The 21,389-nt window shown below is 41.8% G+C and overlaps 1 protein-coding gene across 10 annotated transcripts in view; it reads right to left on the bottom strand.

The window, feature by feature from the left end:
- Nucleotides 1–21,389, bottom strand: part of LOC119007749 (protocadherin alpha-C2-like) — a 191,839-nt gene that overhangs the window by 98,954 nt on the left and 71,496 nt on the right. Inside the window, exon 1 of one of the 10 annotated variants that reach the window (XM_037077633.1) lies at nt 18,155–20,664. The exons of the other annotated variants lie outside the window; for them this stretch is intronic. Coding sequence (XP_036933528.1) covers nt 18,155–20,506 — 2,352 coding nt within the window. The 5' untranslated portion in view covers nt 20,507–20,664. Of the gene's footprint in view, nt 1–18,154; nt 20,665–21,389 lie in introns of those variants that run through there. 10 annotated transcript variants of the gene reach the window in all.

Genomic DNA, 21,389 nt, shown 5'->3' with positions numbered 1-21,389 from the left:
TTGTTGTTGTTTTTGTTTGTTTTACTTCACATTTGAATAACCATATACCTAAATAATGGTCTTAGACACAACCAAGTTGCAGTAGAACACAGCCCAAATATTTAGAAATAAATCAAACATTTACTTCCCCTTGCTCCCACATCACTCCCTAATCCTTTCTTGTCATTGTCAGCCTTGGGGGCAATAAATGAAGTTAATTGGACTCTATTGTTCCACAGCTCATGAACACAGAGGGAGCATCCGTGTGCTGTGGTGCATTTCGGTGTATTTCAGGATTCCTCCACGTTTCCACAGCGACAGTAGTCATGAGCTTATGAACATTCCCTCATTTGTAATCCCAGGATTAAGCCTTGGATTCAGAAACTCCTGTCCTATTTCCATTCTGGAGGAAACATGATTTGATTTGAAAATATTAATAACCATCACACACTGAGCCGCAGTCATCCGTTAGCCCCAAAATGCAATATTAATAATAGGTCGTAAAGATTGACCTGTGTGCTCAATTTCCCTAATGTATGGCAAGAGACAATAGTATGCACTGTTTACGAGGGCACTGTATGTGTGTAAATAACCTACAAGTACATTCTACTGAACCAAACACAAACACACACACATGCAGAGACCACCTGGTCCATCAGACCCAGACGGCCCATGATGAAATTCAGTGATTCATAGTTTATTTGTAGGTCACTGTCTATACAGTTACAACCTCACAGTACTTTAGTCTGGATTGTCTTTGTCATAAAATCATCATGACACAGATGGACCTCTGATGCTACAGTTTATTCAGCACTGTCAAGAGCATTTATCTTTTATGAAAGCTTTAATCTTATCAGGGATCCTGCTTTGTGGCCTGCTGACACCGTGACCTTATTTTGTAGGTTAAATGCACAAGCCACTGAAATGTGTAATCACAGTCACGCTCCAAGAAATAATAAGCCAAGTTATGAAACTGTCTGCGTTTACACTCCACAAGTAAACCATGTGGAGGAAAAGCTGACTGTGTCATGGAGAAATGAAAGATGCTGGACACACACATCCCCTCCTCCAATGTCAGATACGGCTCCTCTGGGAAGCATCTGCAGAGGGGGTCAGTCATTCTATAAATAGCTCTGTATTGCACCAAACACACACACACACACACACACACACACACACACACACACACACACACACACACACACACACACACACACACACACACACACACACACAAATAGACAGTGCCATGTGTGGGCCTTTAATTGATAACTTTTAGGTGATTAAACCAACCCTCATAAAGATGGTTTATCACTTTTTATTCATAAACTGTGAATGCATTGATGAAAGTCACATTTCCTGAGGTTATGATAATTGGTTTGCTGAATAATTAATAGTGAACAAATAGTGGTTTAGAAGAAATACACAGGATTTGCTCCCCGAACACAGGGAGCTGTGCATAATGAATCTAGTGGTTAAATACATGTGTGCCCTCCGTCTGTGGTTTACCAATCCCGTGATGAAGTTCAAGGAGATGCAGAAGGAGAGCACCAGAGCAGTGTGATCAAAGGGGCAGAGGGAGCAGGGAGTGGTAGGTGAAGGGAGGGGAGGGGAAGGGAGGGGAAGGGAGGGGGTGGCAGGGGCGGAAGCAATCATCAGCAGTGTTTTAGCTGGATATACTGCATTATTAAAGGGCTACCACCACATATAGTCACCAAATTAGCTGCTATTCCTCTTTCTCCGCCTCATGATTTTATGATATCTCTTTGTATGTCAGCAGTTGGTTGTGTCTGTGTGTTCATGTGTATATTTGTGTGTGTGTGTGTATGTGTGTGTGTGTGTGTGTGTGTGTGTGTGTGTGTGTGTGTGTGTGTGTGTGTGTGTGTGTGTGTGTGTGTGTGTGTGTGTGTGTGTGTGTGTGTGCAAGAGAGCCTGTGAACAAGTGTGTGCGTAATATGGGTGTGTACTGTACTGTTCATCTGTGTGTGAGTAGATGGGGGATGGGTGCTAGCTGAACATGCTCCAAGGCGAGTCTCCCTCTCTCCTTCTGCACAGCTCTCTTGTCTCCATAGCAACGCCTTCTCAGGCACAGACATGATGCATGTGTGCACAAACACACACTCACACACACACACATATACATACACACACACCCTCACTAATGTAGGAGCCTATGGGTTTATTTTTCAAAAGGCATGGGATAATATAGAAAGTAGAACACTGGATTTTTTCAGCCACTTCCACATTTGTATCTGCTAGTGTTCACTTTCACACAGCCTTTTCATCTCACTGAACCAATCAGATCACATCGCTGTGACAGGCACAAAGCACACACACGCACACGCACACTCCCACACAAACTCACCCAAGCAAACTCAAACCACACTCCTATGCATAGCCTACCAGGCTGTCCACAGTTGGGCTGCTCATGCATTGGTAATGTAGCACTGCAGCAGCATATTCACTATGACAGATCCACTTTAGCAGCAGGGCCTGCTTCTCCATCTTCATCCACTCCCACAGCCCCCACAGAGAGCCTGACCTTTGCATCAAGCCATGCCCAACCCACAATACCCTCTGTGGGCCAGGGCTCTGGGGACCACCCCCACTCCTGCAGTCCACACACTGCATCCCGCCTGATGTGACGAGATACTGATGTCATTGTGCTGTTTTGTGTGGAATAGAGCTAATCACGGCACAAGGGGGCAACCTACTCCTTGTGCATGTTCCTTTACTCTGTGTCTTCTAGCACTACCTTGTTCAGATGGATTCCTTTTTCTTTGTGTGCTGAACCTTACTCATATAATGATTCCCTGTGAACAGCTGCGACATGGCTCATACAGCACTTGATTTTACAAACAGTGACTGGAACCACACCCAACTGCAGCACTGCACTAATGACTTAGATTCTCTGATAAAGCGAATGGGATGAACACAGATAAGGCGGCAACAAAACTGGTATAATGTAATAGAAACAGAAAATAGGGAAGTGTTATCGCAAAAGAGGAAACCCAAATGAAGTCAAATATGAAGGGGAGGCAAGGAAATGGTCCTTGGAAGATAAAGAAGTCTAAAAATAGACAGGGATGTTCTTGGGGAAATCAGGAGATATGACCCCAACCCTGCACAGAGAAGACTTACAAAACGACTGCACTCACACTTGTAGCCCCACAAATAGGAACAGTTCGATATAGATATCATCCATGGCTTCATAGATAGATAGATAGATAGATAGGTAGATGTGTGTAAATGTCCTACAAGTGCATTCTACTGAATCAATCATGGAGTGGGGAGGGAGACGAATCGCTCCTAGTATTTAATCCAACTACCACTTAATCATTTATTTCTAAATCTGCGCTCGCCTCCACTGGTTTCTGGAGTAAGTAGGACAGGGGCGGGTCGGGGAAACATGAGCCGGAACATGATGAAAACCAGGACACAGCAATATGGAGCATGCCCAAACACACACGCATGCACAAACCCCTGAGATAAAACTAGAGGCACACCAACACACTCATTTGTTCACTCATTTGGAAAGTAATGGCACAATGCTCACAAATCACATAATTAGTTACTCTACTGTAAAACAACAGGCCAGAGAGAGACGGCGTGCTATTGTTTGCCGAGGTGATTGTTCTCTTTGATGTTGTTGCAAGCTGCCATTGCCCCATGGGGGAGAAAGGACTCTTATTTTGATTTTAACTCACTTTGTCACTCTACAGGCCCAGTCAATATTATAAACAGTATTTTTGCTTGATTCTTTACAACTTTGCAGACATTTTGACACTTGATTTGATGGTTGATCCTATATCTATTACTGATAAAACAGCTGGTGTGGGTGCATTAAATGTAAGTACATTCATTTATTGCATTAGTTTGTTTGTAAAAAGCCAGTACATATCCTCATCATAATGGATCCTTGCCACTACAATTTCAGTAATTACACAAAGTCAACTGGAGAGGGTGCATATTATTGAATCTGTGATATCTGTGAAATCTGTGAAAACAGATCATAATCAGCAGCTAATCCAAATGTCTCTGTATCAAGTTGAACTGCAGGAAGGAAGGCACAGGGTTGATTTGCATGTGCATGTGTGCGCGCGCGCGCGCGTGTATCAGAGAGGTGCGAGATCCGTAAACAGATGGTGAGAGATACAAACAGGAAGTCTGTGTGCATATAATACATGTATATTTGATTATAGCTCAGTGAGGATTGTCAGCTGCATCTCATGTGATGAGGAAATAAAAAAAAAAAAAAAACATCTCATGCTGCAAACAGAGTGTATGAGAAGAGGCACAGTCACGGTGTGCTTTACAAAAACAGACCATTAATCAAAATTGTCGATACAACAGGAGGTGTACAGCAAGCTTTAGTTAGCGGAGGTAGCAAGGGAGCCTGATTGGTTGGCTGGAATCAATGTGACTGTAATGGACACTCTGATTGGCTCAGCATTGTGCCTGGAGACAAAGGCACAGTCCGATAGCACCCGTAATTGATTCACGTTCTCCCCTCCTGTATCCATGGTGAAGCAGATGCAGCCCCCGCCAGTGCCCCTCCCTACTCCTCTTCGTCCGCACCCCTCTTGATGAGAACACAATACATAAACCAAGGACAGGGCATTTATTTTTACCTCATCACAACGCTGCAAACTCCAAAGTGTGTGTGACATTCAACTAAAATGCATATATTAGCAACATTGCCTACATTAACAAATTTTATACAGGCTTTGAATATAAAGGACACAGATGCTCTCTATCTCCTTTATTCTCTCTCCCTGTCAATCAGTCACACACAGAAGCAGCCTGAACCAAACCATTTTTTTTCGGGATTAAGAATAAATCTAGCTTTATGTTCGGGCGTGGATAACCTAGATTTGTCAATCAAACAATTCACGGGGGAAGAGGGCGAGAACTGTGTTTGGCTTTAATCGGAATGTAAAAAATGGGGCAGGACCCACTATCTGTGGATCAATACTGACACAGAAACTCAATACTGATACCAGTCAATACACTACCACATACAGAGTGGCAACATGGTAAATAATTGAATGTATTGACACACAGACACACTTCCAGCACAGAAGTGGCGAATCAGTTCCGCTTTTTAGCCACAAGGGGGAGCCTTTTCACCCTTTCCTTTGTTATCTAAGGCAGTGTTGCACAGACAGACACACGCTGATGTCAGAGGCAGGCAATGATACGTATAAGGCACTATATTAGATTAGCACGCTCACACACTCGAAAAATTGTATCAGTAGTACAGAGACACTCCCAGCCTCGGTGTCTGCCATACTTTTCCTCTGCCTGCGGAAATTAAAATGTCAACTGTCCCAGATGGGAAGGGAGATGTGTATGTGTTTAACAATACCTGCGACTTCTCATCCAGTCTGATACATATCAAAACATAGAGGGAAAGACAGAGATAATCCCATCAGCCAGTATCCTTTTTAGATCAGCTGCATATATTTTAATTTACAAGGACAAACTGTAAAGGCAAACTGCAGCTGTAACGAATAGTATATCCACTTCTTCTGTGTCTCATTTAAATTATCAATACATCAGCAGATTATACTTGTATCAAAGTAGTATTGTGTAATGTCTATTTTTACTTTCCTATTAGTCATGCAGCACTGAATGTGCAGCAGTCAGTGCTGCATGATAAGTGCATTGCAGGTGCAGGTCTGCTGCGCAAGGGCTTGGCCCATTTCTTTAAATATATACATATACCGGTATATAAAAAAAGAAACAGGTCTGAATAATAGAGGAGAGTGCCGGCCTGCAGAGAGTCTGATGTTAGAAACGGTTGAAATGGTTTTGTGAGGTTGCTCCACTTTCCACAGAAAATGAATAAAACTATTTATAAAGTAATGACTTGCCTACGAATCATTTAAGCCTGGGCTCTGTTGCTGCCGCTCTCTGAGAATAGCAAACACCATCTTCCACTCTCATCAGCATCAAAACTTAAACAGCTACAAAGACGTCAGCCCGGCATGTGTAGTAGCCACACAAGCCCCTTAATGTGGTGAGAAGTGGAACATGAGTGTGCATTTTAGCTTGTATGCGTGTGGTATGCTGGTTGTGTGTGTAGAGTTGCCTTTTTATTGAAACTAATGCACACTGATGCAACAGCCCTGCAATAAATACTGCTTTCATGATAGTTACAATGTTCAGTTTTTGTTGAGAGTATTTGAGAAGAATGCTACCACATCGTAATACTCTTTTAGAGGCTGTAGTGTATTTGTCTGCTCCATTCAATGGGTAGAGTATCACCTCTTAGTACAATTCAGCAGCTCTAAAAACTACAGCCTCCAGAAGACCTGCAAGTTGAAAAAACACCCCCTCACTTTGGCCAACATTTACTGGAATATATACCGCAATAAATCATGCAGCAAATATTACACGTACATATTATCACGTTTGATGTTAACAACATAATCAAAGACCGGGCCAAAGCAACTGCCCTGTTACAAGGATAAAACACAGAAAAAAAAAATAAAAAAATAAAAAGCAGCCTGGACATTAGCCCAGAATTTAAGGGTGAGTGACATTCCAGCTTGCTGTCTGTGTGCTGTTGCCCTTTTAAAGCTACTCTTCGCGGCATCGTTAAGATGATTCCACCTAATCGTATTAAAGGGGCAGCATAGTAGAATTATCTCTTTACATACTTTACAGAAGCCTTAATCCAGGACAACTGGGAGTACTGACAGCAGTAGCAGAAATGAAAGAACGCATGACAGTAATTTCCACTTAGATCCACTACAACACCTGAATGAACAGTGATAATGTTTAAACCAATTGGTTCAACAAATACTTACATCCCATAGAGTACACAGAGATCTGATATATTGTTTTCACAAGCATAATGTTTTCAGCAGGGTTACATTTCTATTTCACTGGGCAATGAGTGTATTATTCATACTAATTCATACTTTAGATATCTTTGCTCCACAAGAAGCACCATGAGTTCAATTTACTTCTCCAGTTCTCAGTTAGAGGACAAACCAAAGTGAGTTAGGATTAAGACAAACATTAGGGGGTAAACAAGGGCTTAGGGAACAATTATACTCTGGTCTTATCGCAAAGACTCCATTTACAGTAGTCTGTAAACAAGCAGGCCGAACTCTTGTTATTATGGGAGCATGTTTTTAACGCCTTTGTTGTCTCTGCTCAGTTTTGCTCCACTGCTCACATTAAGCAGATTCTCACTTCATTAACAGTAATGTGATGCTTAGATTATCTAGCCCAGTCTCTACTGTGGACAGTTCAGTTTGACTTTTCAGTGTATAATGTGATACCTGATCCTGTTATCTGCTATCAAAGATATCCAAACTGTCAGCCTTAACACAGCAAAAATGGTCCAACACACTAACATCAGTGCACCGAGAACTGGATTGTAGGTCAAAAGCTGCATGAGGCAGAGACTCAGAAAGATGCACCAGGGGCTGCACAATTAATTCCAAAGAAATTACATCATGATGTCAAATCCACAATAATGATTTCTACTAAAATACATCTACCATCACCCTGGTAGTGAAAGATATCACACTCTCTGAATGACTAATTACAGTGTTTAAATGTGAAACTTGCACTTACGTGAAGAAAACAATGGTGTTAAATGTAGAAATGTTAAAATGTAGGAAAAGATGAATCTGAAAATGAGCAAACTTGACTGACAATAGCCCTCACATAAATATTCTGTCAAAATAACAAGAAAGCAGGTCCAGAATTCATCATTCAGCAAGAAAAAAGTTCTCTTATTTTTAACTTTGAGACAAAAGCGTTGTCGCCTGACATATAGAGACGCCCTTGGCTTAAAATCAAATGTGATTGTTGTACTGACAGCTATGGGCATGTGCTTATGGCCCTAATTACTTATCCATTAAACAGTGTTTCTGTACAGCAATACACACCATATCTTAAAGCTCCTATTTGTAAGAAAAGTTGTTTTGGGTCTCATTCCCAAACTTGTCACATACTTCGGTGTCACTTTGATGCTTTGGGATTTAAAAACAATATATACTTGTCACTAGTAGTCATGATCACTTATAATGCAGCCCTCACATACACACACTAACTGAAGCCATAACATCAGGCCTGAAGCTTTACTCCAGGAACCAGCAGAGGAGGCAAGATTGGATAAGCGCTGTCAGTTCAGAGCTAGAAAAAAAAACACTTATCATATAGTACATATGACACGCGTTGATCCTAATTAGCATCGCATTCAATCAACAAATGTTTGCGGCAATATTGTAACACTTCAGCCTTATCACACATGAGTCCCTTTTATAGAATAAGTATAAAAGAAACTTAAACAGCAGCTTCCCTAACCTTAACCCTCATGAAACTCATAAACAACTGAAATGAAGTTGTTTGTGATTTTAATACTAATTAGAACAAAATGTTCAGTGGTATTATAGAAAGTAGGTCACTTTTCATTGCATATTTATTAACATGCACACACACACTGACACGAGCCCACACAACCAATCTTAAATCATGTTCTTGCATTCAGTTAAATACAGTCCATGTCCAATTCATCGGAAGATCAAGAGTGAAAACCCACAGACACATTTGTAAGTCAAATAAAGGGAACAAAGTACGAAAACATTAAAGCCATGCCTCGTCAGTGCATCAGACGTTTCTCATGCTGCATATGCACTAGCTATTTACATTTGTTAAAGCCGAGTGGGTTCAACATCAAATAGCCTCAATAGTCACAATATTCATATACAGGACACAAGCACACAGTAACAGAGGATGAGTTCAGATTATTTTGCTTCATGCCTTAGGGCTCAAGGCCTGTGGCTGTAAAGAGTCACACTAAGGTATTATTCATGTGTCCCATCTCCCTGTTTGTGCTGCACTCATAAGGATGAGAGGGAAAAAAAAAGTGCTCTGAAATATCCAGCTCTACCCACAGCTCCTGTTTCTACAGAAACCGGGTGCACTGTAGAGAGGAGAGGCTGTCTCTGTGGTCAGAAAGAGAGAGGAGAAAAGGAGCGTGCATGTTTGAGTGAAGGCTAATGGACAAAGCTATGTATTCCAATGGCAATTAGCAACCAAAGTAAGAAGAGCAGACTTAAACGGGAGAGATATGGTAAAGAACAAGGGAGAGAGCATCTAAAAGGTGTCAGCCATTTTCTATCAGCTTGCAGTTACTTGAAGAGACAGGAGGGGGCATAATAGAGAGTACCAGCCAGAGGAAACCAGGATGCGTAGGAGGAGGAGAGGGATGAAGAAAATCAGAGAAACAGATTCTTTGTGTAAGGCTGAGAATGAAGAGATGTGAAAACAAAGAGATGGAATGATGGAAATGAGAAAGCAAAGGAAATGAAATGACAATTGAAGATGAGTAGGAAAGCATGCGAGGCTGGAGAAAAGTGGGGTAGTGAGAATGAGAACAAAGGCAGGGGAAGAGGGAGAGAGGAGAGAGGCAGTCGGTGGGAGGAGAGAGTGGGATATGAGTCAGGCTTACAGCATTAACACTCATCTTCCACACCCATGTCTCATTGTTTTATTCATACATCGCACCCACTAGATAAGATGGCGGGAAACATGTCAGAGTATTCTGCGATCGACTCACATGTAAACACACACACACACACACACACACATACATAACTCTAGCCAGTGTGTCTGGCTGCAAGGCATCACATAACCAAATCTCCCTGATATAATGAGAGAATAATACGAGCATTAACCCTAAATGCTGAAGTTCCCGACTTAATTTTTTTCTGTCATGACAGATGGTTCACCCAAAAATAAACACAGCTGACCAGCTTTGCAAAATGAAAAGCTACATGTGGGATGAGATGACTCATCCGCTGTGCAGAGCAGCTCGCATGTTCACACTCAAGAAGATGACCACAAGGAACCAAATGACGCTCAGACCATTTCAGAAATAAAAACAGGCTTTCTCTCTGCATCAACATAGTCATACTGTATCTATGTCATGTAATCTCTCACAAATCCTCACATGATATCAGCACAGTTACTTCCTGCGCAGTCCTAGAAGACCACAGATCAATGCAATGTATTTCTGTAAACACGCAGGCTCAGTGCCTAGCACATTCCACATTTCTTTTAATAGAAAGGGCTGTTTTGTAGTAAATCTGTCACTGATGTCAGGTGAAGCCTTGTAACTCTTAACAATTTTAACTTAAACAGAAGCCAACAGTTTGACAACCAGTCTAACTGCTAGTTTTCATCAAATTGCTTCTTCATAACGCTTTCATAAACTTCAATATACAACTAGTGCAACATACTCAAAAAGAGATTCAGAGTCCTATCTGTCTTAGTATTCAGACAATTGTGGTTAAAGGCCTTTATCTTCTTCCATGTCACAGTCTTCAGGCACAGGTACACATCTTTTGTCTGTGGTGACATATTACACAGGCCCTTTGGCCAACATCTTACATTACCTGTAAGTTTAGAGAAACTTAACATAATCCTGCTCAGGGAGACCCTGAAAATAATTTGACTGAGGGTAAAAGCAGGAGGTCTGAGTGGAGGATGTGAGTTTGATAACAGGCTGCTCATATTGTTTTATTTAAATAGTCATAGCAGTCTGTACCAGATCTGTGATCTCAATTGCAGACAAGTTGCCATACCAGGCTGTTATCCCATATCTTATTATATTCTCTACTCTATAGTTCATGATATAGCATTCTGCAAACCAGGCTATCCATGTGAAAAAGTATAAAAAGTGAAAATTAATGTTAATGTTGTAGCTACATTAAACAATTCCTTAACACACATAAGCTTGACTTGACAACTTTTTGGGTGTGAATACCCAAACAGGCAACATTCAGAGAAGTTATGAATGCACTAGCTAAAATTACCCAAGATGCTTAGTAGGGAGCATTAGGTAGGGGCAAATGGCCACAGGGGGAAGAGGAACCCTGCAGCTAGAGGCTGGATCCCTCTCACAGCCAACATCTGATCCCATCCATGTGTGGCCAGGAATAAATACAACATAGAGCATTAATCAGACAAGTTTATGGCAACTGTGGCTGTATACTACATCTCACCCACAGTGAGCAGCGCAGGGATACTGCTGTAAGAAGGCAATCCTCTTACTAAGGCTGCATCCAAAGTCCCAACAGCTGACTCTGGATTTCCCCTTACCCCATTCATACATTCTTTCAATCAGAGTTCACAACCCCCTCACCTCCTTTAAATCCAGAGCTCAGGACTCTTTTAGGTTAGCAACAAGATGAACTTAAAGTGGATTTTTTTTTTTAACCAGCTGTGTCTTGCATGCAGCCTTACGCTGACCCTTCAGTCAGTTCAATCCTGCGGGCATGCAGTGATGACCTAAGCACAGCAGCAGATGTTGTGACTGTATGAGCACTGATGCCAGACAAGAGCAGTGCAGACCCACATCTGTTCTGATCTCTGTTGATTCAGGAAAAAAAAAATATTTAAACAAGTACACTTAACATAGCTATGAAGTGCTGGTTATTACATCAGACAGACAGATATGTGGGAAGGCCAACATGTTCAGCATTGTCATTGTATTAATGTGATTTTTTTTTTTTTTTTTTGGGGGGGGGGATTATTGCATTGTCAACAGATCATTGTATTTCAAAATAAAGTAAGATAGCATGTCAGCATAATGCAGCACACTAAGCTAAGCTCATACTACCCAGCAAGGATTTAAAATGACACATGAAGATAGTGTGTGCGAATGGTTTCATTAGTGCAGTGTTGTTAATGCTCATGGAGGCTGACCCGGCTAAAACCCTGCAGAAAGAACTCAGTGCCTTGTTTCAGCTGCAATGGACTGATTCTAAAATGAGAGTGGCAAGATCCAATGTATAGGATTCATCCACACAGCCACGAGTCAATGGACTGAACCATAATGAAACTGAGGGCTTATATAACCGAGTGGTGGAGAGGAGAAAGGGTCAGACCCACTCACACAATATACCAGGCATGAACGAGGAAGAGATAGAGACAGTGAGTGTGAGAAGAGTGAGATCGAAAAAGAAATTGTTCAGATGTGATAAAATATTTACAATCAGTCTTTACTATTTGATATGATGAAAGGGTAACCAGGCCAGACTTGTCAGGTAAGCTCAAAAATAAAACCAGCATGTCTCTTTATCAACATGGAAGAACCAGGTTTGACCCATATACTAAGAGCAGGGACTAGCTTTGGCCAATTCACATCAAAGCCACACATGGCTCTGAACCAGTCTCGTCATGTTCTAGGACAAATGACACGAGTGAAAGGAGCAGTGCCAGGGAGTCTTAGCCCACGGTTGTGAGCGCAGCCTACATGAAATGTTTGGCCCACTGACTCTGATTTTGCCCTGTGAACCCAGAGGCAAAAAAATGTAGTACATCTGCATATCTTGTTTCACTTGATTTAATGTTGCTTTCAAATAGGGTAGGGGTAGGCTATGGGAGAAAAAGTCTGTTTTCTCTGCTGCATGAGCATAACAAAGCAATGTATAATGATAAACAGTGAATACTGTAATACAGAGACATATTCATAAATATTAGGTTCAATCTGATATAGAGACGTCACACTTCTTGATCAAACGTTTCACTGCCACTCTGCTTTCAAATACAGCACCACACGGAGATTATTATTGACCAAACACTCCATAAGCTGCACTGCACCAGTGCCTGTGCTTGCTGACATTCACAGTAACAACCTCCTGATTCACCAGCACCCAATCAACTGAATGGTCCACAAGGACGAAAAGCTGATACAAACAAACACACACGTCACCAGCACACAAACACAGAGAGAGTGCATCCAGCATCAGCAGGATAATTAAATGCTCAGAAACATCTGGACAGCAGTTTACTTGGCACAACACAATAGAACCTGAAACAGCCCATTTTTTCTTGTGGAACTTCTGTGTTGTGCTGGAAGCCAATCGTTTGTTAATGTTATTAAAGTAACGTAACTTACTGTTGCTCTCTGTTAGCAGGGCAAAGGGAGACACTGAGATGAGTCCTTCACAAAGAAATCCACAGTCCAGCAGCATTCAACAACTTAAATTATCCACAGGCTTTCAGAGTCAACCAAGTGAGATGGAAAAGGTCATGATGTGAAATATGTGAATTTTTCACATCATGTAACAATCCGCTTACATATTTTTTAGCGACTCACACATGTTAATTGCCACAAATCATTCCATAGAGCCCCTTTCACTACAAAACATCACAATATAATTGTCAGCAACCTAAGCTGATATACTTCCCTTCTTCATTTCATTGAGCCAGTCACCTTAATGAGTTAAAAATAACTCTCCAGTCAATCTTGTCAACTGCTAGTGACGGGTGATCAAAAAAATCAATACCTAATGACACATAGAAAAGTTTACTAACACTTTGAATTAACCCCTTATGGATATATGTTTATAGATGTTGATAACAAGTAAAGCACGAAATAGAAGGTCATCACTCTAGAAAGACGGAGCTAACTACCAAGTTTAAGTAAGATGCTGTGAGTAATGCTGCACTGCCAGACCTAACTCAGTGCTGTGTGTGTGCTGTGCTAGGGCAGCGGATGAAATCAATGCTACTGATTAACATTATAGACATGGCTTTTTTCATGGTGTCATTGTTCATGGCTTGTTTGCCAGACTGAAAGCTTGAGATGTGTTTTACTTATTTGAAACTGCAACCAAAACAGGACAAGAGAGCAGAAAGTAAGATAAGCTATGTCATTACTGACCTGGTGGAACAGTAGAAGGCAGGGTTTGTTGGAGAAATAAATAAAAAGATGTATCACACAGAGAGAGTGCAGGCAGAGGAAGGGAGACTAAAAGTTTTCAGAAGTAGAGAGAAAAGCACTAGTGACATGCAACAGTGAAAACTAACGACTTGTCCGGAACAACCGGGCATACAGTATACGTATACAGAGCAAAGTGAGAATGAGCATACATAATATACGGTTATTAAACATCATTAAGTGGCTCTATTATCTGGGTAATTATATACCCAGTGAGTGCTCTGAGTGACGTGGGTCAGCCAGTGTTATTGTTTGGTCAACTCTGCATGTCTGAGAGCTGCTGTCGGTACTCGTCACGACTCTGTGATAAAAGTTTGGTCCAGGAGGGAAGATGAAATGTGCTGTGAAAAAAAAGAAAGATGTTGGGTTCGAACTTCCTGTGTAAGAAGCTGGTGGCATAAAATATAAATATATCAGAAGAAACTCTGAAATCATGAAAAAAGACACGTCCTTATACTCTATTTTCAGTCAAGAAGGACTTTTTTTTTTCTTTTTTGCACGCTGTCTGGATTTATATAACTGTTTCCTGGTGGGTGTGTCTCTTTCTCTCTCTCAGCAAGTCCCAAGATCACCACTGGGGCAAGTGCTCCTTATGCTCTGTTTTCTTGTTCCCTGCACATCATCTCTCCCTCTGTCTGTCGCACCCCCTCTCTGCTGTGAAAGTGCCTTTCAATAAGGCGGATTAGCCACGTAAGAGTGTGTGTGATGTGTTGGTGCACGCTGTGCCCTGTGTGTGCGTGTGTGTCTATGAGCATGAGCGTGTGTGTGTGAGGAGTGAACATAAAGATAGTAGCTGTTTTCCCTGTACCCGACTGTGTGTGTAAATTAGATTACCATCACTGCTGCTGACCTCAATGTGAGTGGCGCCATCCTCCCAACAAAGCTGGAGCAATAAGGGAGAATGTGCCCTACTGACACACAACAGCGCATGCAGCATCCGCGGCCACAACCCCACAGGCATGAGGCACACAGCAACACATCTAAAGAGCATGTGGCTGAACGACAGAGGGGATAGGCGACAGAAAGAAGGACAGAAAGCGGTTGTGAGGCCGAAAAGGGTGGCATACGAGGGAGGAAACGATGGACAGAGACATGAAAGCGGGAAAAGGAGGCCAAGAGTGGGGGTGGGGGAGGGGGAGTGATACCAATATGGAGGGTGAGGAAAGAGGAGAGGAGTGGTGCAGAAACAGAAGCAGCAAAGAGGAAGGAAGCAAAAGCAGAATCAAAACAGAGCAGAGGCAGAATACAACAGGGAGTGCTACGAGGAATGGCATGTTACTGAATAAAATTCATATTGCAGTATTGAACATGAAGATGAGTTTGCCAGAAGGAGTAAATTTGGACAGTAAATTACAAGGGAGGTAACACAAGAGAGGTTGCTTTTAAAGGTTCACCTAACATATGGGTGAAAGGGTTAGGGAGGTGGATGCAGAAAAAGTTAGTAAGCAAAGCCAAGAGCGGAACACAGGAAGAAGTGTTTGCTTGGAAGAGAGCTGTCAGCTGTTCTGTAGGTGTGAATGAAGATGATAACACATTACAGTAGATACTGTGGTGCTGTAAGAGCTGTGTCTCCTCTCTCTCGGTGATGTGTAGCTTGTTCTCTCACCCTCTCTCTTCCTGCGACACTGAACGTGGTTTAATGAGGGAAACGCTGTCACCCACTTAACAAACACAACAGACACACAAAAAGCACGAGGGTCATTGCACTGTGACTGATTTTCAGTGCAGACACTCAACATGCAAACACATTTGCACTGATCTGCTGAGCCAGCCAAGCAGACACACAATGCCACTGGAGCAAGCAGCCACACCCCCGCCAAAGGGAGCATACAGAATGATAACATACACATGCTGCTTTCAGTGTACAGTGCCCTGCTGCACTGTAGCCTTTAAATCATGTCATGTATCATTTAATCTTAAATCATGTAGTTACAAACAATAGAAGTTTATTTTAGAATCGAGTTGCTAACTTCAAACATAATGTCTAATGAAGCCACATCCCAGAAGCTTTCCTAATTCAGCTCATGACCATGCTAATAATTCATCCACTCCTCTTTTCTCATCTGATTTTTCCTCCTACAAAAACGTGTGGCAAAGGAACAAAACAGAAGGCAACCGATTTCATGCCCTGACACTACCCTGCACTTTTTTTAGGTTTAATGACATGAATTCATTTTTAATCATGTCAAATAAAATCTTTTCCGGGCATCTGCTGTCCAGGCACAGCTTAGCACTGCTGCTGTTCTGCGAAACACACGATGCCACGCATTCTTTTATCTCACACACAAACATGTGCCCATAAAATTTGTGTGCACACAAACACACAGAGAGGCAGTGATCACTCTCTAGTAGAGCACTGAATATAAGTGGATGGAGGAGCTGCTGCAGGGGAAGTGTGTTGAGATTCTCCTTCATGAAGCTCAGTTGCTGCTGTCCTCTGAAGCTGGACCCATCCTCTCTGTGCCTGCGTGCATACTCCACTCTGGCTTACTGCTTTATTTCACATGCTGCTCACTGGGTCAACATATGCCATTAGCTTTTCAATAAAGATGCATCTAATGACAGTTTAAAATTCATGTTTTTTTTTTTTTTTCTGGCAGTCATTTTCTAGGGAGGGAATCTAAGGTTGACCCAGTTGTTGGAGAGAAAAGATTATCTCAATACCATAAAATATCTAATTAGAAGCTCAACTCTTCCCGCCTTGACTATTGGTGCTATATCTGCACCATCTGTTGCCTGATTTAATGTGGTGATTTCACAGCCATAATCCATGTGTTTCTATCTAAATAAACCCATTTCCATTAAATATTGTGAGGTGTCTGTAGATGAACCATACAAAAGCCACTTCCCTTCCCCCCTCCTCTACTAGTCTCTCTCTCCCTCCCTCCCTTCCTCCTTCATCCTCTTCTGCTGCTGTTGCTAAGACTGCCGAGCGCATGCTAGTCTGTGAAACCAGTAGACTCTGAGAGGTGGATCTCCTCGTGCGTTGCTATGGGCAACACACAGTGTTCGACTGAGAATCAGCCCAGAAGCCGAGCATGCAGACCTTCACACATGTGATAAAATATGACCTATTTTTCAGTCAGCCAGAACAGCTCATCTGCACTGAAGCTTGTATGTATAGTACATAAATACACTCTTTGACAAAACCGCCTAGTAAATCAGAAGCACAAAAATCCAATCAAATATTTTAAAAAATACAGCTCTCTGCTATGCAGCCGTGTAATGAATGATGATTCCTGCTGACGCAAAGTCCCCCAACCCCACCTGACTGGCTGTACATTGTGATTCACTGCACACCAGCCGCAGGCTCTCTCTCTGCCTCTCTCTGCCTCTCTATGCCTCGCTCTGTCGTGTCTGCAGCCATTCATGGCCCATTGAATCACCTCAACTACATCAGCGAGCACTGACCTCTAGTCAGTCTTTCAGTCACTCAGTTGCTGTCTTTACACATGTAACAAGACAAGAGCAAAAACATACATGTGTGTATAGGGATGTAACACACACAGACCATAAACACAAATGATGTGTAACATGTCTTTTTAAAAGGAATATCTGAAAATTTATGTACTGAGAGAACATTATATCAGACATGTGGGAACAGATGCAGTAACTGAATTAATGCAGATGTTAGGAAAAGCTTCAACTCCAGTTTTGGGAGCAAACTGCTTTGTACAGCCAGCAAATGAGACTTGTGTTGTTTTAACGGTAAGCTAACATGGGGTCAGTGGTTATTGAAATAAACTAAACTTCATACTGAGCTGAACCCAGACCTTTCTGTGTTTCATCAGGTTTACCCACCATCAGCTCAAATCTTTCCTATGACACAACCACTACCTGAAATAGGCATAGTACAGTCTAAATTATTTATAGTCCAAGTGGGTGAGCATACTGCATACAAAGTTCTCAATGATCTCAAAGAAATCACATGTGATGAAATACAGTAACATAACATCCATTCTATTCAGCAAGAGGTTTTTTTGTTGTTCTAGAAAGCAGCTGTCCTCAGTGTTACAAAAGAGTATGCTTTATGCTATTTACAGAAACATCTTCTCATCCTTAAAACTATCTCGACCACAATTGCACTACAATCCACACAGGCCAAACACCATCAGTATTTCTCATCAGGTTGTATAATTTCTTGGGATGTTTTCCTTTTTAAGCACATTGTCGTATTCATGAATCAAGTGTCCATACAAGCACCTGTTGAAAAAAAAAAAAAGACTAACTCTTAACGTAGTCTTGTAACAACACACAACCTCCTCACTTTCCATCATAAGCCTGTGATCAATTTCTATCCAGCTGTTCTGAAATGATGGTGTGATTCAGTATTTTCGGCACAAATTGATCATCAGAATCAGATCCTAATCTATCACAAGCATTCATACCAGAACTTCCTGGAAATTAAGTCATCTATCTTACCTCTCCAGATCCTCTCCTCCTGTCAGGGAGCACTAGAGTGTTAGCATGGCTGCCAGGGACTATAGTAGATCCTATACTCATTCTGGGGCCAACTAACATGTAGCGTTTGTCTCCAGATCTGTACTGGATGCTGTGACACAGAGTCCCGTCATAATTAGTCTCTTGGAGATATTTAGAAGTATAGTCTGTGGATTTGGAGCACTGCATCGCAATCAGCACGATGATACTGATGATAAAAAGTACAGAGACTGAGCCCAAAGTTATCATCAGATAAAATGTCACATTGTCCTCCTCGTCAACTTTAGTGGCACTTTTAACATCAGAAGCAGCAAAAGCCTCTTTGGGCTCCACCAGTTTGACAATGACAGTAGCTGTTGCTGAGAGAGAAACGTTCCCATTGTCTTTGACCAGTATGAGCAGTTTATGCTCAGCCTCGTCTGTCTCTGTGAATGAGCGAAGTGTTCTGATCTGTCCTGTATAGCGGTCCAAACCAAAGAGACTGTGGTCAGTGACTTCCTGCAGTGAAAAGAGTAACCAGCCGTTATATCCTATATCAGCGTCATAGGCTCTGACTTTAGTCACCAAGTGTCCTGCGTTCACATTGCGGGGAATCTCCTCCACACCTTCAGCAGAACCGTTGGAGCTGACTGGATACAGGATAACTGGAGCGTTGTCGTTCTGATCCAGAATGAACACGTTCACCGTGACGTTGCTGCTCAGTGACGGAGTTCCAGAATCTGTGGCCACAACTTGGAACTGGAAATTTTTTAGAACTTCAAAGTCAAAACTTTTTAAAGCCACAATTTCTCCATTTTCAGAGTTTATATTGAGAAATGATGTAATTTTCTTGTGTTCATCCCCATTTCTATCAATTGTATATGATAGGAGAGCATTATCACCCTCATCACCATCATGAGCACTCACTGAGAATAAAGAGGCTCCTGCAACATTGTTCTCAGTAACATAAAAAGTATATGGACTTGTTGAAAACTCTGGACTGTTGTCATTCACATCTGACACAGTCACACTTATTGTCCTATGAGATGACAGCGGTTGTTCACCTCCATCTTTAGCAATTATTGTTACATCATACTTGGACTGATGCTCTCTATCCAGCATAGATTTGGTGACTATAGAGTACATATTGTCTTGTAAAGATGGTGTTAATGTAAAAGGTACATCATCACTGATGTAACAGATCACCTTTCCATTTACACCTGAATCATTATCATTCACACTTATCAATGCTACTGTCGTTCCAGGTTTGGAGTCTTCGGGAACTGCTTTTGAAAAGGATGTCACCTCAATCTCAGGTGCGTTGTCATTCAGATCCACAATAGTTATTTTCACACTTTTTTCTGTAGCAAGGGGGACTGGTCCTTTATCAGAAGCTTTAATATCAATTTCATACCTGTCTTTTGCTTCAAAATCTATAAGTCCTTTAACAATAATTTCACCTGTATTTGCATCAACCTCAAAAAGTTTACGCAATCTATTATTAACATTATTTCCAAATGAATAAACCACCTCCCCATTTAAATCATCATCTAAATCTGTGGCATTTACTTGCATGACAGTCGTGCCAATAGGTGAGTTTTCATTAAGCATGGCAGCGTATGAGTCTTTGTCAAAAACTGGCATATTGTCATTTACATCCAGGACATTAACGATAATTCCCATAGTTCCTGACCGAGCAGGCTTCCCTCCATCAACCGCTGTCAGCAGCAATCTGTGAATTCTCGCCGTCTCTTTGTCCAGCGGTTTATGTAAATACAAAACAGGAATTTTCCCATCTTCTCCTCTATCCTTCACCTCCAGACGGAAATGATCATTTTGACTGAGCCTATACAGCTGAATAGAGTACATGTCACTGTCTGGATCACGGGCGCCTTGTAGTTGAAATCGTGCCCCAGGTAGGGAGGATTCAGAAATCTCTAAATGCGTCTCGTTTTCGGAGAAGGTGGGAGGGTGATCGTTCACGTCCAAAACCTCGATGCTAACGTAATGCACCTCTAACGGGTTCTCCAGCACCGTCTTAATGTTGATAATGCAGGTGCTGATCCGTTCGCACACCTCCTCTCTGTCTATTTTTCGGTTAACGTGTAAGATGCCATTGTTGTTCAGTTGAAAGAGGGGTTCGGTCGATCCGGAAACGATGCGAAATCCTCTAGCAGTCAAAGCACCGACATCCAGCCCTAAATCTTTCGCGATATTACCAACAACAGCACCCACGGCGAGCTCCTCGGGTACAGAGTATCGTAGCTGTGCCGAAGCGAAATGAAAAGTAAGATCCAAAGAGACAATGAGAACGACCAGGGGCTCCAGCCACGCTCCGCGTCCTCGTCCAGCCATGATTGATTCCAAAAAATAAATAAATAAAAACAAGACGAATATAAGGTTCAGAGATTACAATGCGCGTTTACACAGGAACCCGCATTTTTGTTGGGGGAAAAAAACCAACACAACTGTTCGATATCAGGAAAATACTGGCGAACGAGTCACACATGTGAAGCCATCGCCCTGACGCACAAGCGCACACTGTCGCGAAATACTGTAGCGCCAAACTACTGACGTGGAGGATGTTCAACCGAGAGTCTTCATTTACACGAGCAGTGACACCATGCGAGCTGATGATACAATGCAGATACACTTTCAATGACAAAATATTTGTGTATGACTTTAGTTGTAGTTAAACGCTTCTATTCCCTGCAGAAGGTGCAATTAAAACAGGAAGAAGGTGAACTCCATATGGTAATAAAAAAATTTACAAACCAGTTACAGTAACGCAACAACAGCAATAATAATAATAATAATAATAATAACAACAACAACAACAACAACAACAACAACAACAACAATAATAATAACAACAATAATTATTATTGTTATTGTCATTATCAATATTGTCATTATCCTCATACACTGATCGATAAGCCAAGGCGATGACCTTTTACTTCTTCAGATATTAGGCAAGACATGGGACTTTAGAACCTCTGGGCTCCATGGACAGCGATTAAGACCAGCTATAACTCAGGACAGCCACAGGTGTGAATTTATATAGTCAATCACAGACACCCTGAAAACTAAAATCACAAAGTCTGTTGTAAAACAGACGTGTTTTTCAGAGTAAAGGGGGAAAACAGGAGACTACAAAATAACAAATAGGTGACAGTACACATGCAGTGGATGGTTGACTGAAATAATCAATGAAGGGAGCACTTGAATATCAAAGCCA

Source organism: Acanthopagrus latus, chromosome 18 (genome assembly GCF_904848185.1).
Source record: "Acanthopagrus latus isolate v.2019 chromosome 18, fAcaLat1.1, whole genome shotgun sequence".
NCBI lineage: Eukaryota > Metazoa > Chordata > Actinopteri > Spariformes > Sparidae > Acanthopagrus > Acanthopagrus latus.
This window is presented reverse-complemented; position numbering and strand designations above follow the sequence as displayed.